A 15,397-nucleotide genomic window follows, 5' to 3' on the forward strand; every position below is an offset into this window, starting at 1 on the left:
TCATCCACAAACTTGAAAGATAATTATTCGGACGATTTCTGCTTCCGTCGCAAGTGTACACATAGATAGTATTTTTCTGACTTGTTTGTTTGGTTCTATAATCGCGTAATCAATTGTGCTATCTTTAAAGTCATTGTCGTTGGAATCTCAAAGTGTTTAATGGATATTTTACTTTATACGTATATTTATTTGATTTTGAAATTACACAAGTTTAGAATATATCGTGATATTAAAGTATGAATTTTGCCTTTTAAATTTATAGTGTAAAAAAATTCGTTGCTACATACTACGCGTATTGATAACACATTAAACTGCAAGCGTGCATATCTATATTTGTTTATATATGAATGGATTCTCTGATATTAATTTTATATTTTACGCTTCGAATGTAATATTGGGCACAGTAAATTTTAATATTGTAAATAAACAGGACCAATTTGTCCATTAATTGATATATCTAATCAATATTTTATACGTAATTTATATGAGCGTTTGAATCATCTACAATATAATCTAGAAAAACAAGTATTATTTTTTTTACACGATGTTATTTATTATCGTCGTTCATTACAATTTTATTGTTATTAGTTTATACATTTAGTGCCCCCCACACACAGAACATTTATAATTCCAAGTCCGATAAAAAAATTTCCAATCATTATTATTGTAGGAATACTGAATAGACTCAGCACGCACACGCGGAGAGAATTTTTTGTCATATTTTACCCTTAAATTCACTACAAACTTGGGACAACTTGGCAACCAAGGAATTTTTAAAATATACAAAAGACATTTTACAAACAACGTGATAAAAATTACCAAGCAGATTGGTAAATTTTGAAAAATTATTGAAATTTCCTAAATATATTTTAGTAAAATTAATCAAACATTTTATATTTTAAGGTAATAGATATTAATATTTTTTATTATAGTAGATATTAATCAGAATATAGCTCGCATAAAATTCTTGGTGGTACATGTTGTCCCACAACTACCATGATTTCAGAGTAAATTTTAAGGGTTAATTACGCTCCAAAATCGCTGCATTTTTACTGAAATTTATCGTGCGCATTATGTTCGCATCGTTCGTTCTTTTTTTCGTGCAACAAGTGAGTTGCGCCGACGTTTTCTTTTCCGCCACAAGTAAACCGGTTACTTTTCACCCCTATTTTCGTCATGTAATGTGTTCGCACAAACAAAACGTCGAATTTTTGCTTGCAGTTCCAGACGACGAAAATGGCGAGCAAGTGCGCCAGCTGCATTTCTTCCTCGTGAATCTCGTCGCGACGTCGACGAACGTGGGAACGACGAGCGGCGTCGATGAAGCATCCGCGGGAACGACACGAGGCCGTCATCCGCCACGTCGCACTCGTTCCTAAGACGTTCCTCTTCCGGGAGAGAATTCCCGACGGCGGAAATCGCGCGACATAATTTTCTTTTCCCGTCGTGGTCCATCCATAAGTGCTCGCGGACGTACGGGAAGCAATCTCGATCGCGCGATCCGAGAAACTGAAAAACTCCGGGCAGTCGGCGCTCTTCGTTATCTCTTCCGCTCTATATTTTCCGTAATTGAAACGTCGGGAATGACTTTCCCGCGCGCGCGCGCGCACGAAACGTCAGTGAGACCGATGGTGCGTAAAACCGCGAAGTGATAGTCCGCGAAGAGACACGAACGACCGGTTTCAGGAAGTCGCGCGAAATCGGCCGGGATCACCCGCGAACGTTGAATCGAAGTCAAGGACGCAGATTAGTATCGGCCGGAGGGGGTCCGCAGACTCGAGCGGTCTCCGCTTGCCGCCAGGAACTTGCTCGAGGACTCGCGCGTTACACGCGACAGGATTCAAAGTGCGGTGTCCCGGCCTCAGTGAGATGGCCTTCATGATGAAGAAGAAAAAGTACAAATTCTCGGTGGAAGTCAACCTCGAGGAGCTCACGGCGGTGCCATTCGTCAGTGCCGTGCTTTTCGCCAAGTTAAGACTCCTGGATGGCGGTTCTTTCGTCGATCATTCCACCAGGTGAGTGTTACATTTCCTAGATATTGTATGCCATAATGAATGGCGGCTGGATAAATAAAATGAAAAGTCTCCCGAGAATTAGAATTGAGTTGAAGCAACGAAATGTTGTTTTATACAATCTGATCGACCATACATGAATTATAGGTTCTAATTTTGTGTTCTATCCGCGATATATGTTATAAAAGGGTTATAGTAATTGAGTAGGACTTTAAGAAAAATTAATTAATCGTTAACGTGTCGATTTAACATTACTTTTTTATTTTAAGACACAGAACGCACCGTATGAACTCCGAACATACACATTGCACGTTTAACGTATTTTCATGTACGAAGTAATTTATTGTCTAATATATTACGGAGTAATATACAGTTTTCGATATATTGACGTATATAAATGCGAAATAATACGTTATTTTAATAATAACGTTGCTTTAACATTTCGCGAATATTGAGCATTATTAATTTATCGTAATTAGGTAGTATTTACAACGCGTGATGTTTAACATTTAACATTTAATTATGTATATCAACGAGCGTTAATCTAGCGAAACTTTGTTTCCCGTCTGTATAATTGTTGCGGCAAACAGCGTTGACGTTTTATTGTGAAAAACTATTATGACGATTATCAAGATTTATATATCATCGTCCATAGAACTCGAGACTTTCCAGAAATAGATCCTCGACGGAAATAAAGACTTCAACTATATGCCCGGCGCGGTGAACTTTGCATTTTTGCGCTATATAATAACATACGTCACGTTTCTATGCACTGGGGAATGCAGTTCTCGGTACACGCTTATTTCACCTCGTTATCCGGCATTGTACGAGTTCCGTTAACTTTCTGGATTTTTCATTAATATCGATTAGTTTCTCTCGTTGGTCGAATAAATGAATTGGCTTTGTCGATTCAGCGCAAATACACAGAATTCCGTATTTATTCTGAAAAAGTGACAAACGTGTAAAAAATTTATTTCATGACGTTATGATCCGGAAACGTAATGTATTCCAAATGTTCCAGTTGAGAGAACGCGTATATATAATGTCGACGTAACATCTCGGCATAACAAGTTTTCGTGGGCTAATCCCGCAAAATTAAAATTTCCAAACTTGTGTATACATTCTCTTTTAAAAATTACGTATTTTCGAGTAATTATATTTCGAAATAGAAAAATCACGCGCAATTAACTTCTTTTCTAATCTCAGGATTTTTTATTATACGCTCTACTTTGCCTCCAAAGGCTACTCACTCATCATTTCTCAGCAATCGAAAGAAAGGTGCGGCTATTCAAGCTGAAAATTTTATTCTCGGCGATGACGCGGAAACGCGCACGTTAAGATTCTCTTATGGCGAGGCGCCGCAAGACGCCTGTATGGAATTTGCGAGCGTATAATGGCCCGTCGTAGTCCAGAGACCTATATTTAGCATGGCGCGCAGTTTGCTTTTTCTGATGAACCATTAAAACTTCGTTGAACTAAGCGGAAGCTCGTTCGGCTTTAGGTAGTCTCCAACTCGAAGAGTTGTTCAAGCTTTACGATGCTTAAGCACGGTCTTATGAGGCTAGAGAAACATATGCTGGTTAAAACGGATATACATTTACATAGTTATACAAGAAACGTGTGTATTTAATATGTGTGATAAACACATGTATTGTCTGAATTGTCGTGAACATATTGTGTTTCGGCCGAGGTTTCGGCAGAATATCTTGAAAAGGTGTTATTGACTTTCTCAGAAATCTGCAATGATACATACTAACTCTAAATATCAATACCGGACTATCGATAGCGCATTGATTAATCAAAATGATGACGAACCTCGCAAAATAATCAGAAATAATTTGAAAAATAATGAAAGTTTTATACTTACATCTGTCACGAATTTTTATTACATGATTATACCATCAGTTGTATTAGTAATCATAATAGCGATTTGAAATAACACATTCACTCGATAAACGTGCGCCGAGGTACAGCATAAGCGTTTCCTCGTGATGTAATTTATGTTGATAATGTTGTAATTGTATATGACAATACAGTAAAGTGTTACGTAAATCCGGTACATTTCAATTTGTCAAAACAGACGTGCGTTAGATAAATAGTCGGACGTTTTGCTACCGTCAAAATAATCTGCGGCACGTTCGAAAACATTAATTTACGTTCTATACAGTTTATATTTACACGATTTGCGCTAACACATTCTGCGATTTACCTGACGACAGTACGCCTCGCGTGACTGTTTATCGCGTCGTTAATTCAAATACTTTCTGCTATTATGTTCGCCTCTTGCTGCTTGCTTATTAAACGCGCATGAGCATAAAGATTTCTCAGAACAATATACTCGTTCCTGCACATGGCCGAACTCTCTTTCTCTATTAATAACCACGAACGTTTCTGGAGTAAAACTCCAGTCGATTTGATCGCGATCCAATCCACTTGCAATCGATAGTACACGTCGAAGAGGAATATACTCGTTTTGCGCGGCAATATAAAATCCTACGTCCTAAATAGGATCGCGGATTTCAAACGTTTTTTTTTTGTGGACCGTGGTACACGGCTCATCTCGTAAAAAGAACTGGGAAATCTGGGACACTCAGCGCATGCCATACGATTAAAACTTTCCGAGTTAAATTCGTGAATACGTACGTACACAGAGTTTTTTTTTTATCTATATAAAAGCACACCCTTCCAGTTTCAACCGTTGTCTTTAACTTTCCTGTGTGCATTCAAAGTGTGAAATTAACGGGTCTACAATGACGATTAGCATGCCCCTGCTTTTTCGTGAAACTCGCGACGTCGAATACAACAAATCAAAAACTGGAGTCCAAAGAGAGCCCGCGCTGTTTAACAAAACGAACCATTGTCTCGCTAGCGAGAGAACTGACACACTGCGATGTTTGTATCCCGTGCATTATGCGCGCTGTCGTGCATGCTTTCTTCTCTCTTTCTCTCTCTCTTTAAGTAGAATAATTTTCTATCTGTGTGTGCAAGTGCGTGCGGCATAAATTCCACCATCATTTGTGTAAGCGTTTCTGCTTAACGACGCATTTCACCGCGCATGAAGAATAATGGTGAAACGTGAAGTATATATTTTTTCTCAGAAGTAGGATATTCCGAAGTGTTATTTCTCGCGTGCTACGTTTTCCAAATTTTGAATATTCTTCCTAGAAAGCAAATATAAAAGAATAATCTAAAAGATATCTAGAAAGAAATGGATGCGCATTGCTATATTTTTTGCAGAGGTATTATTCCTTTGTTTTTGAATTCATTTTTCCGTTTCCGAATATTCGTTTCATTTCTTCGCTGTGTGATATATTTTTCCTGTTCGTAGTAGAATAACGAAGTCGATAAAACCAGTCGCGCAAAAATGACCCGATCGACTCTATGACGTATACCGGTCGCATCCGCGTGAAACCGCTTTTTAAAACCGCTTCTTTTATTTCGGATATCGGCGTGCTCGTCGAGACACGAGAACGGCATTATTACACCTGCAGAATACAGCTTCCATGAAAGGACTTTATTCGTACTCCATTAATATCGACTTCTTCTCAAAAAAAGAGTTTTGTTGCACGAAAATAGCATCGTGTTTATTAATGTCGCTTTCTATTTCATCAAAATATATATATAGTCTTTCTTGAATTCTCCGTTTCTAATTTCTTCTCCACGTCAATTAAGCCGCTAACGAACTGCGAACTCATATTCACGAAGTGAAAGAAATGTTAACACGTGTTAAACCCAATTGGAATTATTCATTGTCGCAATGTGTGTGTATTTGCAACATATAAATATATTTTTTGGATTTTAAAAAAAGTTGGGTATCTATTTAATTATATAGATAATAAACTTCATTTATTATGTCTTTATCATTAACGCATAAACATATATAATAGACCGAGTATTCTCATTGGAGTGCTTCTGGCAAGATCTAAAGGACCAGATATGCTTGCTGAGATGCTTTTCTTTTATAATCGTTGGTGCTACAAACGTGTCTCAGCAACCATATCTTCTGTCCTTCAGATTTTGTCAAAAGCTTCCCAATGAGATTGCTCACTCTATTATATACGTCTATGTATCTGAATAATAACAATTTAGTATCGGAAGATACTAAAGTAGATACCAAAGAGTAATATTTTACTTGTAAATACGGTATTTTAATTAAGCATATATGTAAAATTGTGGTTTTTGTCATTTATGAGAAAAGCAGGAGCTTATATATGCATCAGAACAATTACACAATGCGGAATTTTATACATATAAAACAGATTTGCACGATTGGTCGAATAAGCTTTTCGTTAATCAATTATTAAAATTTATATGTATCTATATAATTTTAGTAATTAATTAACGAAAAGCTTAATTCAATCAATCCTGCAAATCTATTTCGCTTGTGCTTTTAATGGCTGTAACAATTTGCAAGTTAAGTAGATTTGTCGATTATTTGTGCGTCATTAATTCCCGTTGGTACGTTCCGATACGTTTAGAAAACTTTAATTTAGTTTAATCCTACTGTACGACTTTCTGAACGATTTCTCCTATCGACTGCTCGCGCAATTTCAAAGTTTTTCTTGTGCCGACAATGGTATCGCAACACTTTTACAGAGATAATTCAAAATTGAAGGACATATTGAGGATTTACAGCACTTAGGAGCTTTCTCTGGTTACTTTCAGGTTTCCTCAATTGTCTTGCATTCTGAAAGTAATTCAGATTTAGGACATAATAATAATTTCTATTTGCGATGCGTATAGGCATGCATTCGCACTTTCTTAAATCTGTTAAATTTGTTTTTGATCTTAATTAAAGCATTATTAAGGAAAACACAAATTATACACAAAGATGCGGTAAAAGGGGTATTTTTATTGCCCCTTCATATTTTTATATAATTCTATATAGAGCGACTAAGTTTTTACAGAAAAACATAGTTAAAAAAGGCAAAGCAAGGTCGTGACAAGGCTTCTGATAATTCTAATACCAATCCATTAGTACGCCTATCGATTAGCTATAATAAGTATATGCCGGTATGCTGCGCACATAAGATAAATGCATCGTCTCTATGCGCTTCTCAAGGAAAAAAAATTATCAATTAACGTGATTAGCCTATAGATATGTTTCTTCGATGCAGTTTGGAAGTACCCGCCAACCTGAAAGTGTATAATATAAGCGTGGTAATGAAAATATTGATTAATCGCGCAAGTATACGAAAGCAATTACTCATCAGCTACACTTTTTATAAAGATCTCTGATAATCAAAAATAAAGTGAAAAATGATTTGTCGTCGAGTTGTGTTAATCACACGGATGTTATCGTATCAGCTGTGGTTTAATAATTGAATTATTGAACATCACCGTGCTTGCTTTGCAGGATGTTCATTTAGTTGCTAATTAATTGCGTGTCGCACTTCACTGCATTTTCAGTTGTAACAAAGAATTACATAGTACGATACCGCATTGACCCACATTTCCGCCGCACATTTAACACGCTAAATATGACTGTTATGAGCCTTATATAGGTGTCCCACAGTGTTGTTGACGCTCCGTTCAACAACCATAGTTTTATAATTAATTTTTCTGATTGTATGCAAAACCGAAGTTACATGCATTACTGCACGGAGGTTTCATTTAACAATAAGCTGTACGGAAGATGCGAATGAAATCTTATTATCTCGTGAGTGTTCGAGAAGATTTTAACTTCTCAATTAATTTTAATTCGCGCTTTAACTATCGGAAATATTTAAGTTTGACAATTAAAAGTTTTGGCGAAAGCATGGCGAAAGGCAACGTTATATCAGATTCCCGTTAATGAAATATCGACCGTGAACATCTTAAGATATGAATGAAGGGAATGGAGCCTCCAGATATTTTGTACAAGCACATTGAATATAAATACAAATGATTCTCAGAAGTCGATAGGCATAGTTGGCACGAGATGCGGTTAGAACATAGATGCTGCTTTTGCTTTCATTTCTTAAACCTGAGTCATAATTTATGAAAAGAGTGATTTATTAACTCATCTAAAATTAATAGACGATACTACTGAAATTTAGACCATGACACAGGACAAATTGAAACGATAATTCTGAAAATACCACGCTTAAAACTGTATTGCGAAATAAGTAACGCTCGTAATAGAGCGAACGTTGAAGAAGTTAATATACGTCATTTATTAATTAGGACACCTAATAAATAGCATCAGTGTTAAATATCTGAAAGCAAACTGTACGTTTCATAGCCAGAGTAATAGTTGACTGAATAATAGTCAGCTCAGCGAAACCGGCAGCAATTAATTGACATTTGAAATCAAAACGACGAGTGGCGAGAGAAACGAGGACAAAGGTGGGGTCGATGCTGCGTTAGAACTTCATATTGTACTTAAGACAGTCTGTGCGATGAGGCCGGCGTTCGCGTGTTAATACAAAGCTAGTAATTCATTGCGCGGCTTTATGCCGCGTTCCGTTGCACGTGCTTATAACGGAAAACTGAATTCAACGAGAATTCGTCGGCGAAAACTAGTTTCTCCCGGTTTTTTCGGCTCGCCAACTATGCAAGAACTCGGCTCGTTCGCCAAAATGATTTATATATACGTCGCGAAAAAATGTATTCAACTAAAATAAATTTTTCTATTTCGTAGTTGCGCTGCGTAGTCATTTACGCATTTTGCGTAACAACTGTAACAAAGGGAAATTTCATTCGGTTTTATTTCTGGCACGAGAATTATTCTGGAATGAAGTTTTTTGTAAAGATGGACAAAAGTGATAAATAATTTTTAAAATACTAAAATAATGCTTGTAAGTGATAGCTATCTGTCTAACGTGCTTGGATTGATTCCTTTGCGTTCGTAAAATAAGATGATATCGAAGAAAATTGAAGTAGAATAATATATCGTAAATCCGTATAATAAAATAATACATTTAAATTACAAAAAAGAATACTTGCTCATACATTTTGCGACAATAAAGGGTTTTATTTCAAGGGTTTTACTTCGCGGAATAAAAGTTCAATCTGAATTACATCTGTACAAAATAAATGGTGCTGAACTGTACCTTAGACAGAATGTTAGACCGAGCTTTAATAATCGGATCAAGATAATCGCTTCAAGTTGTAGTAATAACTGCCTTGTCCGTCGTCCTTAACTTCCGCCGGCTGCGTCACTCTGAACCATGACCTTCCGCGAAATCGTATCTCAGACCCTCTATTCGGCTAACCTCGGGACGAAAATCCCACGCGACGATGCGGCGAATCTCCAAATTTACGGTCGACAAGAAATCGATAACGGTGGAACTCAGACAACGAAAAGCGACAATGGGAAATTAATAGACGCGTTAGTGAGAAATTCTTCTAGCGTCTCGAGTCCACCTTTCTGTTTCCAATAGAAATGGGAAAAAAAGGGAATAGCATCTAATTTTGAACTTGTCCTATTGCACAAGAGCACAAGAGCATTCGTAGAGAGCTCTGAATATTTCTTTACTTTATCCGCTGATCTAGATAGTTGGCCGGAGATAATATTTCCTCTTTTTTTCTCTCTTTTTCTCTCTTCTAATTACTTTCCTCAGAAGTTTAAATTGAATCCAAGTTTTACGTAGAATAACGAGAAAAAAATACGAAAAGTATCTTCATGCGCTTACAATCATTTCTTCGCGAAATGGATACTGACATTAAGTAAAATTTAAAGTGGAAATCAAATTACTTCCTACGTAATTACAAGCGTATTTAAATATGAATCTCGTATCAACGGTGTAAAAGACCTTCCGTTCTGAAATTTGATTATGATCGTGGAATAAAGATGCGGCCGAGATTAAACTTACAAATCTCCAAGGTGAGAACATTTCACCGAGATTTCACCTATCTCCCACGACCGTAAGCGGCCGTAAACGAAATATAAAATCGGTTTGGTTTTTTACGATCGTGTTCAACGAGGATTTCGATTCCCGTGGACCATTTACTTGGAGAGCCGCGAGGAGATTTACGAGCCGACGCACGGACGATGGGCAGGGAAAAAGGAAGAAGAAAATTAGGAGGAGGATGGCATGCGATGATAATGGACAATGTCCTGTCGTATACGGTGTCCCTGCGTGGAAGTGATCGACCGGCCGCGCTCGAGGACCTGACATCACTTCATACGTGATGATGAGGAAACGCCCGATTACAACGCTGGTCCGGCAGCCGCCGCGGCGCGGCGGGCGTTACATTAATATTTCTGCGTGTACCAACGCGGATGATTATGTTGATGCACGCACGCGCGCGGAGATAGACGGGATATATCGTGTTCCCGTGTGCGCATATTTGCCGAAGGGACGGGAATTGAAAGGGTCATAATAAAGGGATCGACCGTGCCGCTGATGCATCGTGTCTGACACGTTGTAACACGTATCAATTGATCAGTTTACAACGTGTCACCCGATATTTGTAATCGTTCCGATATAGTTTATCTCGGTAGATAGTACAGCCACAGAGTAGGTACATACATATATAAATTAACCGTGTATAATTAAAGGAACATTTTTTTGGATCTCGTCCACACATATACATAAAAATAAACGTAATTTTTGTTTTATATTTTGTAATTTATTATTTATGGCACGAGAACAATAAATTTCTTTCGTAAAAAATTTGAAAGTTTGTAGCGCTTTTGTGAAGTTTCTAATTTTTTCACGCTGCTCTAATCATTTTCCATATTAATATTTTTTATGTTATCGTGAGTTGGGCAGAATCTATAACAAACGTGATACATATTTACGCCGATATTCTACATGCATTAAAGATATGGAGCAGTCGCGACACAGTTTGCTCTATCATCCGTTATGAGGGAACACGCACGTTTGTGTGTGATTGCAATGTTTATACGGCGCAAGAGTATTTAATAACAATTACATTTCGGATCTGATATGCCACCGTATCCTTGCTTTGAGAATTCTGCAAATTGATGCTTTCGTGTTTCTCCCTTAGTTTAGTTACGCTTGATAATGGATATTTGATAGTCGACGCGTAATTGAAGGATTTTCCAGGAATATATCCAGAACGCAAAATCGATTTTACATGATATGCTTTAGCAAAACGCTCGACGCAGCTTGAAGATAACATTATAATATCTATTATATTAAATAATACTTTATCTTCTTAATGCATAAATGAATAAAATTGAAATATTATGGAAAAAGGTTTTCGTCAACAATGTTACGCGCAGATTTCGTCTGTGATAATTTATCGCATTTCTTATTCTATCACAATATTTGTTTCATTTAAAAGTACCTACATAATATGTAGCGATTACATATTCTCGAGGATATACTTACCTACCTTCAATTGTATGTAATACTGTAATATCAACGACCGTGCTATTTCATTTACACGACACGGTGAGCTGCGGCGGGATCGATTGTTAAGCGGCTACCGATACGCAACCAAGGAAAAGCGAAAGTATCGACTGGTCATCGTTTGAATTGGATCCCACTTAGCGTAAGATAAATGAGCGTACAAAGTTATCAGGTAGAAGCCGCTCGTTACAAGGATCATCTTGGCTCCTCAATTATCGAGTGTGCATAATGTGCGCGCCGTAATATGCACCGTGCTGCATTAGTTGCGAGAAATTGCGAGATTATATCACTACTCTGTACTCTGACTTATAACTCTCGGCGCGGGATCAAATCAATTATCATTATCGTGCACGGTGTTGACGATACGCAATGTTTAATGTATGTAATTGTAATAAGGGGAGGACGACATATCATTTGAACGACGATGATAGAACTTAGAAATAATTAGGCAGAAAATTCAGGCACGGTCAAAAAACAATTATCATTTTGTTTGCATTTAATTTTAATGATCTCTCCTCTTTCCAGAAACAGCTCTTATTTTCCGCGCTATGACGTGGATTATTTCTTCGTTCCACTTTCTGCGAAACAACATTGCTGATACTAGGTTTAAGGTGCTGAATTAATTCCAGGTGGAGAATCGCTCAAATTTCTTCGCCGTGGTACATGTCGATCGCACACTTCGCACGACCTCGCGAAACGAGTGTTTTCCGTGCGCTCCTCGAATGCATTCCTCGAACACACTCGCTTGACCACTTGCAGTGGTTTTCGCCTGCGCAAACTGGCAAGTAGTAACGGTAATTCATATAAGTGGGCCGGCTCTCGTCCTCGTGAGCAGGGCCACCACTCCATTCTGCGTTCTCGTCGCGGTCACTTGATCGTAATAATCGTAATGCCCGATGCTGCAACGTGTCGCCATTCACACGCGTATCGTCGCTACCAGGAAGTCACGCGCCGTGCACGTACACGCAGAAATGGGAACTTTTTCCGCGTGTGGGCGCCTCACGCGCGCGTCTCGATCGTCCTTACTTCCGGCGGGAAGCTGCCGAAGTCTTTCATGTTCGTAGAACGGGCTATCTTGCCCGTGATAAATGGAAAGCTCAGTATCTTTTGTGGAACGTTCGCGCAGAATGTTGATAACTTGAACAGGAACTTTGCACTTGGAGGGAATGAGTCCTCGCTGATTACTTCCATGAATTTGACCTACGGCTTCTGGAAAATTAGTGCGATTTTCTGAGGAATAATTTTCGGAGTTCTTTGTTTCTCAAACACGGAGTTATGTATAATTTCACATCTAAATATTTCATTGCTTAACGAATAGACAAATGCGTAAAAGAAATTAACAACGGCATAGCTTAATAACTTAATACATAATATAATGTATAGAATAAACCAAACTACAGGACGACGTTTTAATTAATTAAAGTTTATTTAATAATTATGTCAATGCAACTAACTTGATTACAACGGTAATTTTTGTACGATAAAAATTGCAGATAAGCATTAAATGATGAAGGCAACTTAGTACACGTACGTATAATGCTTCGCTGAAAAAGGGAAGGTTGCAAGTGTGCTTGAAGTTTTACTTCACGCTTGTCAGGTGAAGACCGAAGAAGATCGAAGAAAAGAACACGTTCGGCCACTTCCCATTGATTGATATCGTTCGAAGAAGTGGCGATCACGTACGATTTCTCTCGTTTTCACCAGGCCGTTTTTCACCGTCGGGTCTTCGAGTTAATCCGACAGAAAACCCGAAACACGTCTACGCATTCGACAATCGATTCGAGTGTTTCAGTATCAGAAATCCCGTATCAGCGAGAGCGTGAAACGTCCAGAGAAATCCGCGCTATATGTAACAGTAGTACAAAAATTGGCGATAACGTTGAATCGTCCACTTTTGTTGCATCAATAACAATATAGTAGAATTATAATTAAATAACAATGCATAAATGAATTAATGTAGTTTGACACAATTTTAGAGCTTATAGATAGCTTTCGAATTTCTGGTACTTCCAACACTTCAAACACTTGCAGTTTTACTTTTATTTTAAAGCTCAATAACTTTGATAATCTTTTTCCCTTCGTATACCGATATTCGCTTCATGAATCTTTTCGAGCTTTTCGAGCTTTAGACATTACCGCAATGTGCTTCACTCGGAAGTTCGATAGTTGAGACTTTAGGTGCTCGTACATTCCGATTCATTTTGCGCCAGTGCCAAATAAAAACACATTTCTCCAGAAAACGTTCACTTTTGTTTTTTTTAACCCACGAACTGTACAATTCAATTCGGATGTACAGGGGAAATTCGCGATTAACGGGAATAAATCGCTTTTTCGACTGTTCCCATGTTCCCTTTCGCGATTTTTCTTCAGTCGCGTTTTAACGACTTTGTCGAGCGTGAAAATCTTCGTTTTCAGCGTGGTAAAATTTTTTATTCTTTCCGTTCCATATCTTCGTTCCCTTTCGTGCCTCGATCTTTCATCGAAATCGTTCCCGATTTCTGTCTTCGTCTCGCGCTTTGTCACTTTCTGTCAGGAATGACAGACGGACCGCCGCGGCCGGAAGCAAAGTCGTTTCTTTCTTCCACGAAACTTCCTGCCCGATTGAATATTCCCAGCCACCGCGATCGTTTACCTTTGAAAATTGTGACTGTGACGCGGAAGTAGAGCAGACGTCAATTTTCACAGCGGTTATTTCATTGGCTGTGTATCACATTCGCTATAGCAAGAGGCAATTGTTGAGACTTTGAGGCATTTCCCAGGAGATTGTTTACCACTAGATTACGTTTGTTTAATGAAAAGACGCAGTAAGTATTTTAAAATTTGATAGACGATGAGAGAGATAGTACAATTAAAATGCAGCAATTAATTCATAAATTTATACAAAATCTATATTATACAAAAGTTTCTACAGTGTATTTAATTTTTTACTCTTTTTGATATCAGTGAGAATTTTTCTGGCGAATATTGAGCTATTAATTTATTTTGCATAATTACTCGAGATAGAGCATAGCCATGTTATATAGAATTATCTTTACCCATATGTAGTTTAACATCTGTCTTACTGAAAACGCTACGCAAATAATCATTTCAATTGAGAAGTCAGATGTATTTGCAGTTTGATAGAGGTATCTTCAATGCGTGAGGATACCTGAAGGACCACGCTCCTAGACCTCTGTGAATATTCATTAGATCATCTAGGACGCATCCTTCGATATCGTGGCTAATCCAAAGGTTCTATTATCTCACGAAGATTTGCATCGATGACTTGCAACGCGCGCGAACGGGTTGTAATATCGAACTTTCGAAACTTCATAGTGGTTCAGTGGGCAGTTCAGAGAACTGGGTGGGCGTAACACGAGCAGACGTTTTCGGAATCTGGAATTTCCCAGGACCTTGATTTCCATTCGAGTCCTCGTGAATTCCTGAAAGCTGCTTGCGATGCACATATACACTCAACCTAAAGGTTATTACTTTTCTAACTGACGACAGTAGAAAGTGGAAGTCGTTTCTTTGTCCATTTTCTCACTGAAGCGAAAGTTTCTGGAAAAATCGAATTTTGTTTGGGTCCACTTTTTGAGGACCGAAATAGAAAGTTTGCGATCGAGTGGCGAAAAAGCAAGCCAGTTTCCCGCGAAAAAGTCGCGCGTTTGTCATTTCTATTTCCTTTCGCGCGAGATATAGTCGCGCCTCTCACGAACGGTATTACTCTGTAAGGGTGAGACCATTATCTTTTTTTTGCTGAACTTCGCTGAAGCTTCGATTTGAAACGCAATCGTGCTCGAGCGAGCGACGAAGAGACGACCTCCATTTTCGAGCATTATTAGCCGGAGAATAAAACAAAAAGCTCGAAGACGAGGAGGACAAGAAGATAGTCCATGAGTTTACCATAGCGTCAGTGGCGTATTAAAGCCTGCCAGGTTCCTCTGCCAAAGCCAAACGATAATCCGGATTGCCGGCATCGATTGCATGAGCGTTCCCCGGCGTTTCCGCCTCCTATTGACCTTGAATGCCCACGCAAATCTGCTGAACACAGTCTCTCTCTCTCTCTCTCTCTCTCTCTCTCTCTCTCTCTCTCTCTCT

The 15,397-nt window shown here is 38.3% G+C and overlaps 1 protein-coding gene across 3 annotated transcripts in view; it reads left to right on the forward strand.

Annotated features, from left to right (window-relative positions):
* The first annotated feature begins 1,629 nt into the window (after positions 1-1,629).
* Positions 1,630-15,397, forward strand: part of LOC112464611 — a 58,543-nt gene continuing 44,775 nt past the window's right edge. For 2 of the 3 annotated variants that reach the window (XM_025031724.1, XM_025031723.1), the window contains exon 1: positions 1,870-2,015. In XM_025031724.1, the coding sequence (XP_024887492.1) occupies positions 1,870-2,015 (146 nt within the window). Of the gene's footprint in view, positions 2,016-15,397 lie in introns of all 3 variants that reach the window. The other variant, XM_025031725.1, reaches the window with a different exon arrangement.

Source organism: Temnothorax curvispinosus, unplaced genomic scaffold (assembly GCF_003070985.1).
Source record: "Temnothorax curvispinosus isolate PA1 unplaced genomic scaffold, ASM307098v1 QBEX01014331.1, whole genome shotgun sequence".
Classification (NCBI taxonomy): Eukaryota; Metazoa; Arthropoda; class Insecta; order Hymenoptera; family Formicidae; genus Temnothorax; species Temnothorax curvispinosus.